Source organism: Fistularia commersonii, chromosome 13 (genome assembly GCF_037954325.1).
Source record: "Fistularia commersonii isolate RoL2024-O1a breed Wild chromosome 13, RoL_Fcom_v1.0, whole genome shotgun sequence".
Taxonomy (NCBI): Eukaryota; Metazoa; Chordata; class Actinopteri; order Syngnathiformes; family Fistulariidae; genus Fistularia; species Fistularia commersonii.
The window spans coordinates 10,127,776-10,146,556 of NC_141296.1; the positions used below are offsets into that span (position 1 = coordinate 10,127,776).

An 18,781-nucleotide genomic window follows, 5' to 3' on the forward strand; every position below is an offset into this window, starting at 1 on the left:
AATGAGCTGCATGTATTTGCAAGAATGTGATTTTAATGCATGCACTATAAAATTGCACATACCTCCTATATACAGTTGGGTGTTGTGGTCAACAGAGGGTTGGCGTGCTAACTTGCCCATGCTCTTCGGGGCGCCGTTGTCCACCACCAGGCTCAAAGACCGGTTCTGAATCAATAGCTCAACCATGTGGAAAAGCCCATCATTCACAGACTCCACACTATCTCATACACACACACACACACGCACACACACACACACACACACAGTTTGGAGAGGTTTTTCAGGATGGTTCCTATTATGATAAATTACTGTTGAACTCTAAATAAGAGTAGTGTGGAGAAAAAAACATGATAGAGTAAATTGGAAATGCCAGACACAAAACAGACGCTGAAAACATTCAATTCCAACATTTCCCTTGTTTTGTTTTGTTTGCAAATCGACCAAATAAAATGAATAAGTGATTAAGGAAATTAATGTTGAAATGAAATTAAATTTGTTATCAAAAACATAGCCATCACATTCCCAATCTTTGAGAGACTGGGCTACCAAGAAAATGTAACCATTCAAAATATCTAACAAAGACCTTGAAGGTGACTAATTACATATTTTAAGTGCATTATTATTTATTATTTAAGTGTACCCGAGGAATTCAAATTGTGTCAATGCTTTGCAAAAAAATAGAAAACATTTAATGAGGCATGTTGGGGCAGTGAAAGTACATCACATACACGAGACCCGTGAGATATACTCTTGGCCTGAGGTCTGGAAATCCTGCTTGTCCCCTGGCCTTCGCAATCATGCTCATTTGAACCCAAAGCAAAACCTGAATCAAGCTTTTTCGGGCACAAAACTAACTAGACCTTGACCATCATACACAATTTTTCAACATTGATTTGTAACAGGGCTCAAAGGCCTCAAGGTCATATACCAGTTAGTTGTCATATCAGAAGGTCAAAACAAACAACCTTCACTATCATTTGGGTTGGGGGACTTGTTGCTTTTGGAAGAAGTTTAAGCATGGACTCAGTATTATTCTGGTTTCTGGACATGGCAGTAAAGCAGCTCACTTGCTTTTTATGATGGGATTGAGCATTAAATAAAACTACATTTGTAAAAGTTAATGGCAAAGCTGAACCAGTTCAGAACCTGGGGTTTAAGAAAGAAGTCTGTCTCCAACTTATTCTATTTCTATTTTGAAGACCAGAGGCTGCGACTAATCAGGATTTTGACCTTTTGCACCATGTCTGACCCTTGACAGAAAGTGCGTATGTTTGTGTGTGACATGAGATTCCCCTGCTAAGTGGTTTTTGTTGGAGAGGAGACAGACAGCTATAGAGACAGTGGTTTGGCATAGAAGAAAGAAAAGTGAGCAAGAGGGGTTGGGAGAGGGAACGAGAAAGATGTCGATGACGGGGCGGTAAAGTTGACCGTGCCTCTGTTCACCCAAGTTCTTCCTTCCTCAAACCCAGAGAAAACAAGCAGAAAATCCAAAAAACAAAAGAACAAGTGAGGCCACGCTTCCCGCCGGTGGTCCTCTCCAGAATCCTGCAGCTAAATAACAAGACAATACTTCCCATTGTCTACAACCTCATTTTGGCTAAGTAGCTAAGGAGCCTCAAGTCAGATTTGATTGACGGTAGTTTATACAACAGTCAGATTACAGTGATGTTACATTAATAGCCAATGGAGCAGGGTTGTGAGTTCTGGAGGTTGGCCAGATTGACTATCATAGAAACTGCTGACCATTCAAACGAAGAAAAGAGAGCACAGCAGATGCAATACCCTTAGAGAGGGGAAGGACATAATCTTGATTAAATGGGAGTGCAAAAACATTGTGGTGATGACTTGTTAAATGAACAGAATTCTAAAAAGTACAACTTATAAAGCAAATGTAAAATCAAATTTTAGAATGATTCGTTTGGAAGTAATGCAACCAACATCATAAATACGTTGCTAGGCTCACTGAGAAACAAAGCCATTTATATAATTAACAATGACAAAGAACGTTCTGTGTTTCTGGACATCAGTCTAGTTCAGCTTGAAGCTGGTGGTTTCTAAAATAAGAGCTCTTACTTCAGTGTAGACCCAATGCAGACTCATACATGTTTTCCATCAGGAGTCATGTAATTTAATAATGGTCTCCAACAGGCCTGCTGCAACCAAGCAAAATGATGGTCTGCTGGCCTGAAAGATTACCTCGCTCCCTAACCGACTCTTGTTCACTTTCTGTTTCCTTCTTTCCCTGTTTCCTCCTCCTTCCTCTCTTGTTTCCTCTTGACACATTTCATTACACCCCTTTTCCGCTGTTTCTCAATTTCGTCACCCTCATTGTTTCAATTTCTCCCGGTATGTTCTTCTCTTTTGGTTATCGCGGACCTGTCCCTTCCCTTCAACCATCTCCTCTGTTTATTTTATATTTACTGGCTTTTGTTCTAGGATGATATCATTCTTCAAAACCTGCTCAAAAGTCTAAATGTTTTGAAAAAAAAAACCAAGCAGCTTACACAGCTGAGGACATGTACAGGTTTACTTTTCACTCCAGCTTGAGATTCACAATAAAACCAACACATCACACACCGACATGTTTGCATAGTGATAGGCAGCTGCACTAACTTCCATTCTGTGTATAGACAACCTGACCCTAAATCAAACCTTTCCTCACTCCAATTTATACATTACACCTATCCTTCACACAAGGGACAGGGATGACATTTTGCAGGTACAAATTCTCCCCGCTTACCATCTCCTTCACTCTCTCTCTTTCAAACACACACACACACACACACACACACACACACACACACACACACACACACACACACACACACACACACACACACACACACACACACACACAAATACACACCATCCATCAGGGGGCAGCATACTCAAGCAAGCCTGAGCAGAGAGAGTGGGAAAAGGAGAGAGAGAGTGAGGGAAGTGTATGTGTAAAATATACGTCAGGTTCTCACAGCCATTACTGTCAGCCAATACTGCCTGTTGATAGTACTAAGTCTTAAGTTTTCACTAAAGTCTGATCAGTCTGGATCAACAACAGCTGATGATGTTCATATAGCTAGATTAGACAAACACTGCATACTTTAAATTTAGTCTTTTTGTTTGGCAAGATTTCCTTTGTGGTCAGATCCCAGGGTCATCTTTGGACTGTTTTCACAGTTATTAGGCAAGTGATTATTTTGACCTTATCATAATTTTATCCATAATTTCCAACTTCAAGCTGTATAAACTTGAACGCTTACTGGATTTAATACATATAAGGTGGGGAGCATTTGATGTTTATATCATGGAAGGCATAATTATTGGCAGATTTTTCTCCTCAAGAAAATTGGGCCAAAAAAGAGATGTGAAAAGACTCTGAAAAGCCCAAAATGGTAAAAAGTCTTTCAGCGGACAGCATACTTGAAATATCTACGATACTGGGGCGTGATCACAGAACCATCGAACGTTTTGTTGCAAATAGTCAAAAGGGTCGCAAGAAATGTGTCGAGAAGAAATGGCACAAATTAACTGCCCAAGATTTGAGAATAATCAAACATAAAGTTACCAGGAACCTGTTGTCCTCCAGTGCTGCCATATTCCACAACTGCAACCTACCTGAAGTGTCAAGAAGTACGAGGTGTTCAGTTCTCAGAGACATGGCCAAGGTAAGAAAGGCTGAAATCCAACCACCTCTGAACAAGACACATAAGTTGAAACACCGAGAGTGGGCCAGGAAATATCTGAAGACAGATTTTTCAAAGGTTTTGTGGACTGATGAGATGAGAGTGACTCTTGACGGAGCAGATGGACGGACCCGTGGGTGGATCAGTAACAGACACAGAGCTCCACCTCAACTCAGATGGCACCAAGGTGGAGGTGGGCTAGTGGTATGGGCAGGTATGATTAAAGATGAGCTAGTTGGACCTTTTCGGGTTGAATATGAGCTCAATCAACTCTCAGACCTACTGCCAATTTTTAGAAGACACTTTCTTCAAGCGGTGGTACAGGAAAAAGTCTGCATCTTTCAAGAAGACTTTGATTTTTTTGCAAGACAACGCTCCATCATATGCTTATAAAGTACTCCACTGTGTGGATGGCCCGTAAAGTCCTTAAAGATGAAAAACTAATGACATGCCCTTCTTCACCTGACTTTAACCCTGTTGAGAACTTTTGTGCCTTTAAGTAAGAAATAAACAGTAGGGTAGGTAAACAGTACACCTCTCTGAACAGTGTCTGGATGGCTGTGGTTGTGGCTGCACAAAAAGTTGATTCTGACTGGATCAATAAACTGACTGACTCTGTGAATGGAAGGCTTGTGACTGTTATCGAAAAGACGGGTGGCTATATTGGTCACTGAGATTTTTTTTTGAAATTTCGGAAATGTTTAGTTGTAAATTTTGAGTTTGTTTATTATTCTCACTTTAACAGGTGAAAATAAATGTGACATAGAACAATCTTTTTTCCATTTGGTTGTATAATAATTGTAATTGTAGATATAGACATTCTCTTAAGAAAGGCCAAACTTCACTTTTACTATTTGAATATTCAGGTTTGAGGGTTTGTTAACATTTTGGATTGACCACGAGCACTGTAATTGTGCAACAACAAAATTAATCCTCAAAAATACAACTTGCCTAGTAATTGTGCTTGCAGTATGGAAATAGCACAAATAGATGACTAACATGGCATCTCTTTGTTTATCACCTTATCAAGGAATGTTCAAATGCATTGCCAGTTCAGTTTAAACAATTATATAAATGTAATTGCTGCCTTCGAAGCTACTACTTTTGATTTGCAAGTTAAAATTTGTTTGGTAGAGCTGTTTGGAGTAAAGTACACATGCATTTTATTTTCCAGATTGAGTGAAATTCCATTTGAGGCAGCAATTCATGAATTACGTGACACGTTTAGTCCATTATATTGTTGAATGGCCTACATTTGTTTATGAAGCAATAAACAAGCAAAAGACAGTATTGAATTTCTTTCAAAGTTTTAGAATGTGTGGTACTTGAACATGCAAAGCCAAAGTATATGACTGTAAGTGCTATACTGTGTGCTTTTTTTGGGTCATGCGTAAGGGAATGGAATGGTATTGAATTATTGGCAAGAATAGAATGACTCAACAATAGTAGCCTTTTGCAAGGTGGATACATTTATAACCCTTTAAATATATTAAAGCTAATGCTGCAAATTAGCACTTGCTTCAGGTGCTGTGAAAACAGCTGTGTTGTGTCTCTGTTTCTCTTGAAATTAGCTCATTACGGTATTCACTAAAATCACACAGTCATTCAGATGCCTCCCTTCCGAACTCTCACCGTATTCCGCCAAAGCCCAACAGGGATGACAATTTCCTGTCTGTCCAAAGTCAAATACACCCTGAATTCATACATCCACACAAAAATAATCCTAGCTGCAAAAGTACCTCAGAGAAAACATAAACTAGCATTTTTATAGAAATGAATCACATATGATCCCCAACATAATTACAAGTCACTGACTTTATCTTACACTTTGTAGATTAGAAAGAACCACACAGATCAACTTACATTGTTAAATCTAATTAGGTACTGCTATTATTTACTTAGGTTACCTCAACCAAAGTTGCTGTGACTGTGCGTGTGTTCGCGCACAGGCGCATATGTGTATTAGAGTGCAAGAAACTTAATCTAACAGTTAATTTTTTTGTTTAACAGATTATACTATTGTGTTCCCTATATAATTTTTCGATATGTGTGTACATAAATGTGTATTTAAACAATGTCTGTTCATAGGTTTCTGTCAGTTTTCTATAAATATGGGTGTGAAAGCCTGCATGTGCTTCCTCCTGTGTCTGAGCTTGCTTTTCTGTCGACGGGGTAGCGCCGTGTGTATGTGACACAGAGAGAGAGAGAGAGACAGAGATACTGTGTGTTTTTAGCAGCCCAGTCTTATTAAAGTGATGTTTAGCAGGCGGGCATCCCAGTTGCATATATCTGGTAACCTCAATTAGTCACTGCTGAGATGGCAGCTGCTGAATAGTGAGCCCCTTTACTGTTTTCCTTCCCTCCTTTTAAAAACAGATTGGTCAGTTCATATAAAATTTGTAATTTCCAAGATTGGAGTGGGTAGTGCTTTGATGACGGATTCCAGGAATTAGCATTTGCCCTTTCAAGCTTATAAAGTTTCAGAATTAAAATATTTGAATTGCCACTGACTGTTTTAAATTTATAATGTTCAAGGATTGCCTGTGAATTTTTAACTATTGGTCGAACATATAGTCACTCACTTGACCACAAAACAATTTTGAGAAAACAATAGAAAAAGTATATAATTTAAAATGACATCCCACTTATTTACTTGCAAGATTCTATGTGTGAGGGAAATATAAATGTCATGACTCGAATTTACAAAGTTTTAAAGATACCAGTTAGGTTTTCCCAGGGAACAACATCAGCCCCCACTGTCCTCTCTCTTTATATATATATATATATATATATATGTATATATATATAACATGTTGAATGTGGTTCAAACCAGCAGTAACACTACAGTTCTTCCTGGATTTACAAACAGCATTATCATTAAGGAGATGACTTAAATGTCTTAAATCAATTGTTTTTGAACAGATGGTCAAACTGGTCTCATTTGGCTTAGTAGTAATTACAGCTAAGATTATTCTGCCAAAATATTGAATCAAAATAATATGTGTTATGATTATTAGGACGATTCTTCTTTCGGTCCTGTCCTTCTATCCCACATTTATTTACGTCTATTCACATGTCTATCCACACAACAAACATTTTCTCACCAACACATGGACATTAATAACTGTCCATACACAATCAGTATTATCTACTAATAGGAAGGGCACAAAGGAGGACCCGAACAACTTCTTCTGTCGTTCCATCAGCCATTGTCTTTTGCTCCTACTTATAATATCTGTTAAGTAAAATGACAATCACTTTGACAAGTTTTTGAAGTTCTATGGGTGTGTTAATTGAGCCATTTACAAAAAAATATCCCATGCTTAATTGATGCATATCTGCTCCTCCTAAGTCATAAAAAATATACCTTCACACGGAATTTTCGGATTCCAGTATCCCCTCTGATAATTCAACCGTTAAGCATAGATATATTTGTATATATCTATTTGGTGAAGTTAAATACTGTCTGTTACACCAAAGGTGACTCGCTGAAGACTCCTATTACAAGCAGCATATCTTAAGCTGACCACAACTACTACATTTCAGCTCATTGTCAAAAACTGGCTTGAATGTGATACTCTCCCCTCTGCTTTTTACACAAGATAACCAACCTATTCAGCACTCAGAACCATCCTACGGTTTGGCAGGTTTCCCTGGCCCTTAGTTGTACAACCGCAGTAACTGAATGGACAGCACAATGTTTGGGATCTGCCAAGATTGCTGTGCTTAGACAGTGGTGGTTAAGTAGTTATGCCATTCTGGACAGGATCAGTTCGACGGTGGCAGGATGTTCTGCTGAGGCTGCCTGGCCATGCGGTTTGAATTAGTTTACAATGTATTTCCAAATTAGGACAGATAAGATAGGCCATTTGCAATGCTCAGACTCATGCAATCAAAAGATGGCATATACAAGGGAATACACATGGAGGATTGTGGTGAAATGAGCCCTAGGCTTGGAGCAGGGCCTCATCTGCTTCCAGACTGCTAATGCTAAACATAACATAGAGACAGTGTTTACTTAGAGCTTAGCATTGTGCTATGACATGACTTGACTCAATGGATCCATGTTTGTTGCTTTTGCTCCAAATTTTCTCAAATTTTGGAACAATCTTTCAGTGTCTGTTTTTATTTGTATGTCTTCCAACATAGTGTTTCCAGCATCTCTCATTCCATATTTTCTTTCTGCAAAGCTTACTTTCCTTTCTTTGTTTCTCCTTCCTAGATGTCTTTCTCTATTTAAACATATTTCCTTTCTGCTTCTTTCAGTGTTTCTTCACTTCTGTCTGTCCTGATTTTTTTCTGTCTGTCTGTCACCCTTCCAGGTGTGACCAATATAAAGCTAATAAAACTAGACAAGCATAATTCCTTGACACACGATGTGGTTTTCTTCTCCCATGCTTTCCCCTTCTTGCCTTCAATTCTGCTGCTTGATCTTGTCTCATGGTCTCTTTGTTTTGACTGTTTCTACCAGTGTGTTAATCTCCTCCAAACTGTTCTCTTTTATCAAATTGTTTCAACCAAATGATATTTGTGAGTTGCCTGCTAATCTCTTTTGAGAGCGCCTCACACAGTGATAAAGAGAGCCTTTCCATATAGCAGGAACAATGGCCAACTATTTTGACTATCGGATCTCTTTACACTCCAAACGTGAAAAACGGCTTCAGCATGAGCTTGCTGCAGCCCAGACAAGCCACCCTCCAGAGAAAACATATTTCAGTCATAGCATCTCTCACTCTCGTGCAATTGCAGACTCCATCTGCAGCACCGATGGACATGATGCATCTCTTGTAGCAAAGTTTGGAGTAGGAGAGTGAAATTTCATATTGCATAAAATCTACACATACTTAAAAAATTAATATTTACAAAGCAAAAACTAGCATTACATGAGTTAAGTCAATATATTAATGCATGTGACTCTTTTCTCTAATGTTTCTTGCCTGACTGTGTTATTTTTATGGTATATAATTCCAGATGCTGTAATAATTTTGTACGGGTGCATGCAATCCCTAAATTGTGTTATCTTGGATTATGACTGCCATTTCTATGGCCTACCATAGACTATCCATTCCAATAAAAATGTCAACTTTGCTGCTCTGTAGTATCCAAAGGCTTACAGTGACTAAAACATTGAATGAGGGCTTTTGTTTCTACTGTTTGAAGTTTTACCTCGAAATACTTTTGTTGTGTTTCTCTTGGGTACCTGACTGAAAAGTCAGGATTGTGCAGGAATTTTTCTGAGTTTGTTTATAGAGGGAAGTGCTGAGATTCAGACCTGTGAGAGTGTATCCGTGTGTGTGTGTGTGTGAGCGTGCGCGCATGTGTGTGTGTGTGTGTGTGTGTGTGTGTGTGTGTGTGTGTGTGTTAGTGTGGTGTAAAAAAAATATCTGTGGATGTGTTCATTGCAAAACCGAAAGCTACCTTAGAAATTACTGAGAAGTCCATGAAATATATAAAAACGTCAATGAAAGGTGAACCTTGCAAATGTATGTTTAATTTGTGCTTTGTGTATTCTTTTGAACCCTAACACTTCTTTGAATCTCTTTGAAGCTTGAGTTTTGTAAAATTTCAGTGAGTGATTAGATATATATAAATGATATAAAACATAATTCATAGAGGTGAGAAGATTTGGTTTTTAACATCTTTTATCTGTGCTATAACTAAATTCAGTTCAGCAGCTGAGAATGTTTTCCATTATTTTCTGGGATGTGCTATCAAATTTAAAAATAAGTTAAAATGAATTGAAATAAGTTAATAACTGATCATAAATGTTCTAAAAAAGTAAGATGTGAAAGATCAGTCAGTAAGTATTTTTGACACTGTAAAGTGGAAGTAATCACCATTATTTTTTTTTTCATTTAACGGCAAAACATTAAATGTCAATGTGTCTTCTCCTAAACCTCCTTGCCCTGAGCTGAGGAACACAGATAAACAGAGGCATGAGGGAATACTACAATATTATTTGTATTAGCATGTCTTTGATTTAATGGCAATGACACTGTAAGATGTGTAAATAGGTAGTTGTTCAAAAGAAAACTTTTAAGAGGTATTTCAGACACTAGAACATGGTTTAATTATGTTCCCCGACTCTCCCCCCAAATTTCTTTTAGATCAAAAAGAATGTTAGAGCCCCCTTATCAGCTCCGAAATAAGGAGGTTCTCATCAAAGACGGGTAGCTCTTTGTAAATCTTGAATTTTGCCCAATTAGTCTGTCACGAGTAGAGGGATAGTCTCTAATTGTGCTACTGCTTTATGCAGAGGAACTCACAGTCAGGAAATTACCTTCAATTTGTAAACCCCCACTCATGCTAAAAAGATTTTCTAAAATCATAGAAAAGCTATTTGTCAAATGGTGATTGTGAATCACACATTGGTAAGAGAAAGAGTTCTCAACTTTTTCAAAGTGATTCTCCTTGTCTCAAAATCTTCCCAGAAAAATCATGCAGCTGAACTCCTGCTCATGTATATGACCCCACCATGCTTCGTTGTTTTAAAGAGACATGCTTTTAAGCATTTTCTTAAATTTAAGTGCAAATCAGTGTTTACCTGAGGGTGAAAATACTCTTTACAAAGCAATGCCATCTTTGTGGACACACTGTTACTCTCATCCTCTTTTTTCTCTGACTGAGGAAACTAATTTAATACAGGTCAGACATACCATATTGAAACCTGATGTTACATGTACACTATACTGTATACACGGGTATATGTGGATTATTCTGAGAGCCATGTTTGCATGTCCTACCTATATACAGTTGTGGGTGGGTAGGTGGCCATGTCATAGATGAGCCGAATATGTCCCTGGTACAGCTCAAGTGCCAGGGGATCATGGTCCTCCTTATACAACAAAATGCCATGGTCTTTATCTGTAGCCACCTGGAGAGAGATGAAAGTTAAATCTTAGATATGAAATAGATAACCAATTTACGACTTACAATCATTTGAGTAAAAGTGATATAGATTTTGCTCATTAACACATACATACTGATTTCTGACCTGATGAATAAAGTTCAGATATTATATAAGTCTCTAGAAGTCAATATTTTCTGATCAGCAAAGAGGCTTGACCACTTTGAATATATTGTCTTGATTGCAGCCTCTCACAGACACATTCTAGGAAGTGATAAGCCATTTTTGTCATCTTTTTTGATACCATATGAGCTTTGCCGCAGTACAAGAAACTCATCTGTCTCTTCATGTTTTCGAAACTTGCAAAGAACTTATCTAACACTTAAATTGTTTTCACCTCGTTGGACAGTTAATTTGATACAGCTCTAATTATTAGATTAAAATAGACTTTTGTTTTCAATCAAGGAAACCCTCCCAACAGCTAGTTAAAACTGTCTGCTAGCCATTTTCTAAAGGAAATAATAGAATATGAAATGGGGCACAGTCATTTCTAGCAAATAAGGTAATTTAATTTGCAAGTTCCTTAGACACATAGTGTACTCATGTGACAAGTTCATCTGCTTTGCTGGGCACTAATGAACAAATAAGTGGAAATGGAGCAAAGGGGCCAAGCGCTTCACACCTGAGCTTCAATAGGGCATCGCCGAGTCAACATCTGCTAACAAGCCACTGGACAGTAAAAGAATGCAAGGCAGAGCTGGAGAAGGAAGGGAGAGGTGTTGAAAACATGCAATAGAGAGAAAGGGTATGATTGAAAGGAATGATGAATAAAGAAGGTATAAAGAAAGAATGGATGACAGTGGAGAAAAGAGCAAGAAAAAAATAAACAGTGATTTATGAAGTGCTGTCTGTGGTTCTTTCATTCCCCCCCTTTTTTTTCTCTTTCCTCTCAGTCAGGGCCTCATAGTAGATTTTTAACAGTCTTGGCACTGACATTGAAAGCTCCTGGCAGGAAGGAATACATGTGCACACAAATTCACGCACATCCAAACAGGTGGCAAATATCAGACAGACTGCTCTTGGTTCCTCGTTCTTCCTTTACTCACTGAAGTTGTAATTCTACATAAAGGGAAACACATTCAGTTATTGTAATGTAACTTTCAGGTGTTCAAAGTCTATTCTTTGTGTGAATGACCCTGTGGGTGTATGTGTGTATAGGCACAAATACTCAGTGTGCCATGGAAACAGAAGGTGCAGCAGATGTTTGGTTTGCTTCGTCTGCATGAAGTCGTGCAACCCAAGAGGCTTGATTCGAGGGGGTTACTACTCTATTTAAAGCAGCCCAAAATTTTTTCCATGGAGCACAGCAGAACTTAATTTTTTACTATTGATGATTGACACACAAAATAAAGACATACTTTTGAATGACTTTGAAACAGATTTGTACGATTTAAAGAAGCATATTACATGTAGTTATTTCTATTCAAAGCAGAGATCTTACCAAATAGCTTTAAATAGAAATGATAAAACGATTAATTAGAATACTGATAAAAATATGTATTCTGTACAGACATTTGTGTGTGTAGGGCAATTTTAAGAATAATTGGTTTTAAGGTCCTTGAGCTGCCACCTTATCATGGTGGAGGGGTTTGCGCATGCCAGTGATCCTAGGGGCGATGTTGCTGGGAGTTTTATGACCCTGGATGTGAGACCCAAGGCAAACAGGTCTCATGTGAAGGACCAGACAAAGCGGGACTCAGAAGACCCTTTTGAAGAATAACAGAATTGAACCCAGTTTTCCCTCGCCTGGACGTGGCTTTTTGCAGATTATGTGGTTCTGTTAGCTTCAACCGTCTCTGATCTCCAGCTCTCACTGGAGCACTTAGCAGCCAAATGTGAAGCGGCTGGGATGAGGATCAGCACTTCCAAATCCGAGACCATGGTGCTTAACCAGAAGCAGGTCGAGTGCCCACTCCAGGTGAGGAAGAGGTTCTATCCTCAATTATGGCCAAGAGCTATGGCTAGTGGCCGAAAGAATGAGATCGCAGATACAAGTGGCTGAAATGAGATTCTTCCGCAGGGTGACTGGACTCTCCCTTACAGATAGGGTGAGAAGTTTGGTCATCCAGGAGAAGCTCAGAGTAGAGTCGCTGCTCCTCCACATAGAGAGGAGTCAGATGAGGTGGCTCAGGCATGTCAATCTTGCAGAAGGCCATAAGGAAGACCCAGGACATGCTGGAAAGACTATGTCTCTCGAATGGCCTTGGAATCCCCCCCAGAAGAGCTTGACCATGTGGCAAGGGAGAGGGAAGTCCAGGCCTCTCTGCTCCGGCTGCTACCCCTGTGACCCGACTTCAGATAAGTGGCAGAAGATGGACGGATGGATGAATGAGTAGATGGAGGGTTTTAAGAGTTTATGGCGATGCCAACACTGGAATATTGTTTAAGATAATTTCCAAAGAGACTTGATTTTATCTCAATTGTTACTCGTTTAAGTATATGGTACAGATTGTGACCTATTTAGTTCTGCACTCCAGAACCATAATGTCATGAATCTTTGTTTCTCCTCATGGACTTGAACCTTAATTTAAATGACAAATGTTAAGCAAATGAGTGTTAACTGACTTCCAAGTTTGCCTGCATCACTCGAGCAAAACACCACAAGCAAACACAAATCCAAAAATTGCAAATACAACACATTTCTTTCGATGTTGATATTCTGAGTGACTGCTTCCATGCCATAACAAACCATTTTTTTGTGATTGGAGGTCAAAAGGCAACCTTACCTGGAATGAAATATGAGCGGTGGGACGAAGCTTTGTGCCCGAAAGCTCCACGTACCCCTCACGACCTCGGAAATGAATTGTAGCCAGCTTGTCACATTTATTGCCGTAGAAACCAGGCATGCAGCGGCAGACGGGGTCCCCAGCAACCACCAAGCATTGGGCGCCGTTCTGGCAATCGGTTTGATCACATGGGCTGGTCTGCAGCAATATCATTGGTGGAGGATTCTCGCAGAACAGCCCACTGAGGAATGGGGAAGTTAAACAAAGGATAACTTATTCATTGAGTGGTTTGTTGTGCATTCTCCAACAAAAACACCACAGCACTTGTCTTTAATCTCTTTAAAGACTTATGACATTTTCCCTATTTCAATTAAATTTAAAGTTTGCAGCACTGAGGTTGGAAACAAATGTGTCTGAAGAAAATAGACATTTCAGACTAATTTTGTAACTGACTACTTTCTCCAGTATCTTCTGAAATCTCTGGAACCGTCACCGAATTTTGACTTTTAGCTAAGCCTCTTGGGTCTTCATTTTTCTGATTTTTTTTTTCCCTTAGCTTTCTGCATAATGATGACTGCCTCTCTTTTCCCCATCTCTGTTCCTTCAGATAAATGTTTTCCTCTTGTCAATAGTCTGATATAATTAACCACAGAGAACTGAATCTGCTCGCATGCACGTGGACGCTCTCTCTCTCTCTCTCACACACACACACACACACACACACACACACACACACACACACACACACACACACACACACACACACACACAACACATATGCATGCATGAACACACACACACAAACAATGTAGACTGCCATCTCCACCCTTTCTGACTATATTGTGTCTCTTTCCTGGTTTGTTTTGCACGTCTGTGATTTCTTTCCATGAGTCTCACCTGAAACCCTCTTTACAGACGCACGTATATCCATTGACGGCATCCACACACTCAGCTCCATGTCTGCACTTATTTTCCAGACAGTCATTATAGTCCTGCTCACAGTTTTGGCCCACGTAGCCTGGTAAACATTCACACCTACAGCGAAAAGACAATATAGGTAGGATTATGATTGTATATATTTTACTGTGCAGCAGTTAACAGATTGCAATGTGATCTGTTAATTGCTAATCTGTTCATGTAATCATTACATGAACATGTATTTCCTGAAAAGAGTTGACCAGGGCCTGTAATTATTTAGAGCATATGAACATTATAGGGAAAGAAAGATTCTTTTTTTGAAACTGATGTTTGAGATGGACTTTTTGCAGAAATTGTGATCGTTTTCCACATTTTTGTTCAATGTTTCTCTCTCTGTTCTACTTTTTATGCCTCCATGTTAGAGGCATTATTTTGCTTGAATGGTTATGAGTCTGTTTGCAATTCTGTCCCTAAAACCACCACTGAAGTAACTGTAGAGGGATTGTCAAAGGGCTTTCTTCAAATTTGGCAACAATTTTCAAATGGAAGCTGGAATGGATTGGTTCTGATTAAATTTCAGGGATGATGATCTCACATTTCAGGGCCTAAATCATACCTTGTGTAACAAAGCATTATCAATCAAATATTTTTCGGAATTATAGTCAGTACATTCATTTCATTTTCTGCTCTGTAGAGGGCTGTTGAATATGCTAGTATATAATATCAAAAATAGACAGTGGGCCATTCACTACCTCAGTCTTAAGATGTTTTAGTGAGCTTTTGTGCTTTTGTTTATACTGAATGAAAAGTTCTAATCAATGGGTAGCCAAGATCAATCTAATCAATAAAATTCTTGTTTTTGTGAAAGTCAACTTATATGATCTTCATGGTTTCATGGTTTGTGAAATCCCAACAAACCGCAAAACAATAACTCACCTATAACTACGGCCAACATGGATGCACTTCGAGTCATGCTGACAGGGGTCAAAACCTTGGAGACAAGGGTCAATCACCTCCTCACATAGGTCACCTTGTGAAAAAGAGCAAAACAGGATACTTTTAGATATTTTTCATAAGATAAAAACTTAAAGGTGATGAGAGAATGAATGTCAACTTGAAAGTAAACATAAAAAGAAGAGAACAAGATGGAGAAACAAGTTCCATGCTGCCCAAAGCCTCAGATAATGCAGAATCACTATGGCATTAAAAGGACGCACACAACACACACACGGAAATGCATTATCAGCTGTTTCTCAGAGCTAATGGGTGGGGTGGGCTGGGGTAGTTAAAGTCTGTCTGACAGTGGCAGAAGGGGTTTGTTTAAAAAAGGTAAAGCCCATTTCTGTCATTTTTGGCCTGCTATAAGCTATAAAATCTGTTGCAGCCCATTTCTTATGTTCTTATTAGTTATGTGTTAACCTCGACTATATCCATCTTGTCCAGAAATGTATTGAAGCAGAATACTCCACATACTCACCCTAAAATTAATGTCTTTTGTTCTAATTACCAAACACAGGACATCTTGAATCCTGAAGATGATTTCAAACAACAATACTTTTTTGAGGAATTCAACAGCTGGACCTAATTTAAAAAACTATGGTTTCATTTTATGTAGTGTATTTGTGACAAGGTCCATGGCAAGAAACATCAGAAACTACCAAATAAATCTAATGATATAAAACAGAACACAACGGGGCAGGCATTTTTTTCTTCACAAAATGTATCATGTTTCCTATTACCGGTAGATTTATTTTCTTACTGGAATTAACTGTCACAATTGTAAACTAAATTAACAACGGTGGGAACTGTTTCCCTCAAAAAGAAGTTTAGCAGATTAAATGACAGACAACATCCGCAATATATTCTTTTGACTTGAATAGTTAAAGAATATAGCTGACCTTAAATTTCAAGGCATGCACGAAACTAAGTCATATTCTGCCAAGAGTACCAGGATAAAATGTGCCAGAACAACATATCTGCACAGAATAATTAGTGCCACTGCCAGGATGTTTTTTTCCTGTATATTCATGATCTCAGGAATCAAGTCTTGATGAGCTAAATAGCTTCCGGGCATTTTCATAGCACCTTGCAGGTCAAAATTTACTGCAATCTTAATGCCACTGCGGGGACCTACTGTATGAACACTGGTCACTGCTGGAATACTACACATTACTAACATATCATCCGGTAAAGTGGAAAATGTCATTTGTGTGTGTTTGTTATAGTGGAGGGACTCCAGACTCTCAGGAATTTCTTGGGCATAGCCCCTGACTGAGTGTGTCTATGTGTGTGTTTATGCTCATACCAGTGTAGTTTGGTGGACAGATGCAGGTGTAGTTGTTTACTCCATCAATGCAGGTGGAGTTGTTCTCACAGTCATTGTCTTCACAGTCGTCCGGGTTCATCTCGCATCGTTGGCCCTCATAACCCGGTGGGCACACGCAACTAAAAAAAAAAAACACAAACACACACATTATGCGTCTGGGCTTGATTAAAAATGAAACCTATAAACTGCTAAGGTTGACCATGACTCCTTATCAAACTGTTTCAACCTAGATAGTGTTCCATATGTCAAATGGGGCTAAAATGTAATGAGCTGGGCTTAACCCAGTCTAAATTTGGCAGCTTACCTTACCATGAGTCACTGCAGATGTGAAAGGAGACCTGTAGTGATATGGGCCATTCTGTGCTAAAAGACTCTCCTTTTTGGAGGAAAAATTAGGTAAACGATTTCTTCTGTGTTCGGTGGTTCCTTTCTTTGATTCCTCTAGAGTGCCACCACACACACACACACACACACACACACAGACACACACGCACACTTCACTTTCATGGGAACTCAACCACTCCAGTGACTCTTTTCATACTTCCTCTACAAGCCAACTCCCTACCCCACTCACCCCCCACAAACACACCCATGTGAAAAGAATTTTACAGCAAGGTCGTTATTACAAATTACCGGTAAGTAAGTCCACGTACAGACATATATTCACTGGTTCAGTAAGACAGTATCGTACATATATGGTACTCTCTTTTCCTCAGTCGCACAGGTAAAACCATTTCATGCCGTTAAAAAAGTCAGATTTCCAAGGAGAAAGCACAAAAGAAAACTGAATACCGGTAACTATTCTCGTGAGAAACAATGTGAAGGAATTACAAAAGAAGAGCATTGACAGGGTCATAGAGTGTTGTACCACTAATGAAATCCCAGTCGTGACATTTAAACAATTTTGTTTGACAAACGGTCCCTGCTTAGAACCAAGGCTAATTGGACTTTTTGAATATGCTCAACTGATTATATAACATGGCAAAATGTCAAAGGGTTTGGTTCCCCACTCTCGTCAGAGGGCAAAAATATCTACATGTGTTGGTATTAACATTAGAGGAAGATTTGTAAAGGGTAAAGAGAATATAATATCATTACTATATCATTACCTAATATTACCTATATCATCACCTAATATCATTACTGCATGGGAAGTTAAAGGCTGGATGGAGAGGGCAAAGGCCTTGTTAAGGCACCAGAGAGAACAAACCTCACAAAGATGTTTGTGACAATTGTCCCAATCTAAGTTGATATTTGTCATAAATTCTGGTAAAAATAAAACCCTTTCATCCTGTTGGTCAAAGGCACACATGCAGACCATATTCGAATGCTTATGAAACTCAAATTTACGGCCAATTTGTGTGCCTTTAGATCGCTTTGGGTATGAGGCTCTGTGGTTAAAATGTATGTCTTTACAGTCAATTCTTTATTGCCCAAAAATATCAGTCACAGGGTTTAAATGGACATTAAAATAGAGCATTTTGTGACTTAGTGTCTTGTTCATTCATAAAGCACTTTTTAAAACCATGTTTTATTTAGTATTTATTTTTTAACCAAAGTTACTCAATGAACTCAATGGCCAAATGACCCCCCATCCTGCTCTCTCAAAGATAATTCATAATACTACTTCGAATAATGATGGCTACAGTTGTAATAAACAGGTCTCAGATTTATGAACTGCCTCTCTTAATCCTTAGATCAGTTCTGAGGGAGCTGATGAGGCTAAGCTAATGCCCTGCACACTATTCCCTTGACAACTGCCACTGAGTGACTCATGACCCACAACATCTGGCCAAAGTGCTAGTCTGTATACAGGAGTCAAATGCAATCTGGGCAGCCATCTGAACAGGTAAAACTGCATGAAGGCAAAGGAGAGAATTAAAGGACTAATGTCCTGATTATTTTTTTTCCTGGAATGACACAAATGTGGATGTCTGTCATAGGCATTGTTTTGGATACAGTTTAATAATAATCAATTATTTCTCTTCGAACTATTTGAATTTCTGCCTTTTGAAATGACACAAATGACTGCAAAACATCAGAATCCATTCACTGGACAATTTTTTCTATCCAAAGTGGGATGGATCTCTCATCATTCCTCTAACTCTGCTTTTTTTAATATACATGTGGTCCACTGATGCTTAATTCGAGTGTTTCAACTTCTTAATGGTTCTGTCAGTACCAGTAAAAGTGGATTGATTTTGTGTAAAACAAAAACAAT

General features: G+C 38.8%; 1 protein-coding gene across 1 annotated transcript in view; it reads right to left on the reverse strand.

The window, feature by feature from the left end:
• Positions 1 to 18,781, reverse strand: part of slit3 (slit homolog 3 (Drosophila)) — a 222,396-nt gene that overhangs the window by 5,419 nt on the left and 198,196 nt on the right. The window contains exons 29-34 of the mRNA XM_086158069.1: positions 16,540 to 16,679; positions 15,171 to 15,264; positions 14,214 to 14,351; positions 13,317 to 13,557; positions 10,427 to 10,557; positions 63 to 217 (exon numbers count right to left, since the gene is read on the reverse strand). Of these exons, the coding sequence (XP_086014195.1) occupies positions 63 to 217; positions 10,427 to 10,557; positions 13,317 to 13,557; positions 14,214 to 14,351; positions 15,171 to 15,264; positions 16,540 to 16,679 (899 nt within the window). The remainder of the gene's footprint in view (positions 1 to 62; positions 218 to 10,426; positions 10,558 to 13,316; positions 13,558 to 14,213; positions 14,352 to 15,170; positions 15,265 to 16,539; positions 16,680 to 18,781) is intronic.